The sequence below is a fragment of the Chrysochloris asiatica genome, unplaced genomic scaffold (genome assembly GCF_000296735.1).
Source record: "Chrysochloris asiatica unplaced genomic scaffold, ChrAsi1.0 scaffold00060, whole genome shotgun sequence".
NCBI classification, from domain to species: Eukaryota; Metazoa; Chordata; class Mammalia; order Afrosoricida; family Chrysochloridae; genus Chrysochloris; species Chrysochloris asiatica.
The window spans coordinates 15,164,996-15,169,082 of record NW_006408578.1 but is presented as its reverse complement, the minus strand read 5'-3'; the positions used below and the strand labels follow the sequence as shown (position 1 = coordinate 15,169,082).

General features: G+C 45.1%; 1 protein-coding gene across 1 annotated transcript in view; it reads right to left on the bottom strand.

The window, feature by feature from the left end:
* Positions 1–1,457, bottom strand: part of F13A1 (coagulation factor XIII, A1 polypeptide) — a 352,784-nt gene extending 351,327 nt beyond the window's left edge. The window contains exon 1 of the mRNA XM_006864109.1: positions 1,319–1,457. Within this exon, the coding sequence (XP_006864171.1) occupies positions 1,319–1,448 (130 nt within the window). The 5' untranslated portion in view covers positions 1,449–1,457. The remainder of the gene's footprint in view (positions 1–1,318) is intronic.
* Positions 1,458–4,087: the final 2,630 nt, after the last annotated feature.

The window sequence follows — 4,087 nt, the reverse complement described above, 5'->3', positions numbered from 1 at the left end:
ACCACACCACACACACCACCACCACACCACACACACCACACAACACACACCCACACAGTCAGGTTAGTGTGTTAGACAGTAATAACTGCAGTAGACTGGCTGTCTCTGTCTTTTCACAATTTGATATCAAAGCATCGAGATATGACAGCATCACAACCCAATTATTCACAATGTCTGGGCAGGTCTTTGACTTGCTGGATCTGTTAGCAATTCAGAGGGTCCTTTCTCTGTGTTCCTGATTTGAGTCTTGCTGCCAAGAGAGTTGCAACAGCTTAGGACTTTCCACTATGAGCTCTTTCTGATGAAGGGAATTGCCCACAGAGCCTCAAGGTGATCATGATCATGCTGACAAACCCCAACAACTGGATGTTTTCCTCCTGCTAGACCCAGCACAGAGCACCTGCAGGAGCAAAGGTAAGTCCCATAGAGCTGCGTGTGTGCTAGTGATGAGACGTTCCCGGCTTGATGATACTCAGGGTGGCAGGGCTGAATGTCCATGTCAGTGCCCAAAGAACCAACACCTGTTACCTAACCACTACTTGCTCCTATTCCCTGTCACACCTGATGGGCTGAGTAGAAGTCAGATCCCCTAAGATCAGGCATAAACCCAGACAGAGGTATCTGCTTGCCTCTGCTCACCAAGGAGCTCAGAGAGAAACAGTCTTCTGAATTTCCAGTGATGTCAAGAGCCTGGCACCTCTCATGCACTCTGAAAGTCACAGCAATAGGTAGAGGAAGGAGAAGAAAGAAGATGCAAGCCAGACAACCCAAACAGCCACAATCTTTTGGAAGTAGAGTCTTCCAGCTGGAGACTAGTCTTCCAAAGCACAGCACAGTATGGCTAGAAGAGACCTCATATGCAACACACTTGTTTTGTTGAGGAAATAATGAGGAGAGAAACAAAGTAATTTGCCTCAGGTGATAGGGTTTCTAAATGGCAGAACTGAATAAGAATCCATGTCTCTCTATTTCAACCACTCAAAAGCGATTTTGGAGTCCTTTCTTATAACAGGATTTTCTGAGTGGTACAAACTGTTAACATGCTCAGCTGCTAACCACAAAGTTGGAAGTTCTTGTCTTCCCAGAGGCACCTTGAAAGAAAGGCCTACTTCCCCCAATGAGCTACTGAAAACCCTACGGAACACAGTTCTACTCGGACACACGTAGAGACTCCATAAGTCAGGATTAACTTGATGGCATTTGGTTTGGTCTTCTTTAAAATCAGATATGGAAGGGACATCCATTTTGAGGAGTTCAGTGGAGGCAAAAGTTGCTCACCCCAGTGCCTGGGAGCTAGCAATGTGCCCCAACTACGTACCTTGTAGGCTGACACCTCGGGGCACCAGGCCCTGCAGCTCCTTAGTGGGGAGGTCAGCTTCCAAAGCATTGGAGTTGTTGAGTGGGACAGATCTCCTGCCTCCGAAGGGAGTGGTGGATGTTTCAGACATTGTCAGCTTCACAACCAACTTGAGGAGGGCCATGCCGAGGAAGAAACATGGAAAAGGACATGTGAAATGAATTACATTTGAGAAAAACAATCAAGAATAGAGAAGCAGACATGCCTGTTTGTGATAGAACTTGAGCAACACATTCCAAGTTTAGCATAAATAAAAACTGAGACGTGGCAAGGAGGATTAGTCAAATGGTGGATATAGTTCCCCAAGAGATTTGGTGTTTGTCTAAATGTATTTGAAGAAAATTTTAAAATGTGAGCCATTCTGGAGGGCAGATTTGTAATTGTGGTTTTCCATCCCTCTAAAGGCAACATCTGCCATATGTATATGCCCCTAATATACAAGAGTAGATTATAAGACCCAAGTCAGTTTCAAGAATAGACTCCTAAAACAATGTCTAAGTAAGTGTTGCCCTTCAAACATTCACTTTGCAATTCAATTTAACTAATGATACTGAGGACCGTGAGTTGTGCAGTTAATGCTCAACTCCTAATGAAAAGGTTGAAGGTTTGAGTCCACCCCGAGATGTCTCTGAAGAAAGGTCAATCTACTTGTGAAAAATCAGCCATTAAAAACCTTATGGCGCTCAGTTCTACTCTAACATGAGTGAGGCTATGGCAAAGGCACATGGGCTACATGAGCGAATAGAACACCAAGGATCCCAGTCCTCATGGGGCTTACAGTTTAGTGGGAGTTAAGGAAAGCTTGGCAATAATTCATAAGTAAACCGGGTAGTGTGTAAGATAGTGATGGCTACTCGGGAAGAAGAAGGGAGAGGAGCAGGACCAAGGAGAGGCAGTGTTTGAGAGGAGAAAGGGAGGCGGATTGTAATGTCAAATAGGATGGACACAGCAAGGCTGTGCAGACTTTTCTATACTGACCTGGTCAGTAGTGCTAACACTGCTGTTGCTCAGGCATAGTTCCCCTTCCTCCAGGGCTTGTGCAAGCACAGGACCAGTGTAAACACTCCACACCTCACTGTCGGTGCCCAGCAAGTATTTGTTGACCAGCTGACCCAATGAATGGAAACCTTGTTTCTGGCCCCAGCTGAGGATGTTTCCCCCTTGATCACCTTGATTGCCTAGTCATGATTCCCATTAACTTGGCTCTTATACAAAACCAGGCACACCCTTAACAGATGAAGCGCTGTCATTGTAGGGGCAATTGGAGCAGACTGTTCCAGAACAAGTTGAGCAATGGCAGCCTGGCTAGACAAAGAGAGCCACTTTCCAAGACATTTGGTCTTGTAATAACAGAAGTCTTTTGAAAATATGATATGAAGTCTGGATAAACAACACTCCCCCCAAAAACAACAACAACAACTGTAAGGACCAAACTGATTTTGCCTACCTAGAAACTGCTTGACTAAACTCTAGTCAGGCTCAGGAAAGCATTTTAAATAGACAAGGCCTCAGTTATTAGTTCCCTCCAGAGGCAAGGTCAATCTCCATTCTGTACATTAGCCTGAACACGTACTCTAGCTCCAAGAATATGATATATGCATAAATAGCCAGGCAGCTCAAGGCCAGAGGCCAGATGTTTTCCTTTACCCTAGCCTAAGAACAAAGACCACCAGTCCTGACCAATTAAACTGTAACATCTCATAGTTTGCCAATTGTTAACCAATCCAAAGATTGTAAAGCTGAGAAACCTGAGCTGTTTGAAAATTCTATAAAAACCCTGCAGACAATGAATTCGGGGCTCTTTCCCTATTCCGAAATGTCGGATAAGGTTAGAGACTTGGCTCGAGCTTGATTAAACAACCCTTATGTATTTGCATCGGTACACAGCTCCTGGGTGGTCTTTGGGGACCCTGAATTCTGGGCATAACACAACAAACTAATAGTAGATTCCAACTCATATCAGAGTACCACTACTCCATAAGTCTATAAATCTTCTTAGAAGCGCACTGACTCATCTTTCTCTTGAGGAGTGCTGGGGAGCTCCACTTCAATTGACTTCTTGTTAATTGCTGTTGAGTTGGTTCTGACTTGTAGTGACTCTGTATAGGGTGGTGGATTTGAACTGCTGACCTTTCAGTTAGCATTCCAGTGCTTATTCTACAGCTTCACACCAGGACTCCACCTTGGTTATCAGGTATCCATAAATATCTATACACATATTTATATGCAGTCTTCAGTGCATAGCAGGAGGGCAGACAGAAAAAGAGTTCATGAGAGAGAGGGCAGGAGAAAGCATTCCTCTGATGGGAAATGGGGTTAAGCATTGGACTGCTAACCTCAGGGTTGGAGGTGCAAACACACCAGCCACACCGCTGGAGAAAGACAAGGCTGCCTGCTCCCATAAAGTTTCACAGTCTAGGAAACCCACTATAGGGTCCCTATGATTTGGAATAGGCTGCCAGCATTGGGGTGGGATAGAATGACAAGTAACAAGCTTAGCATGCAGTTGAGTTGGTTCTGATAGGGAGTGATAGAGTTGGGGGAAGACCACACAGAAGGGTACATTAGTCTTTTGGGGAGTGAACTTGTGATGTGGACAAGCAGGGTCTTCCAAGCTCTGCCAGGTAGAATGGAACTAGTACAGAACTTCCCTGGTAAATGCAGAAGGGCAGAGCGCCACCTTCAGCGAGTCTAGGAGAAGGGAAGGAGCGGAAGTTCCTTTTCAATGGG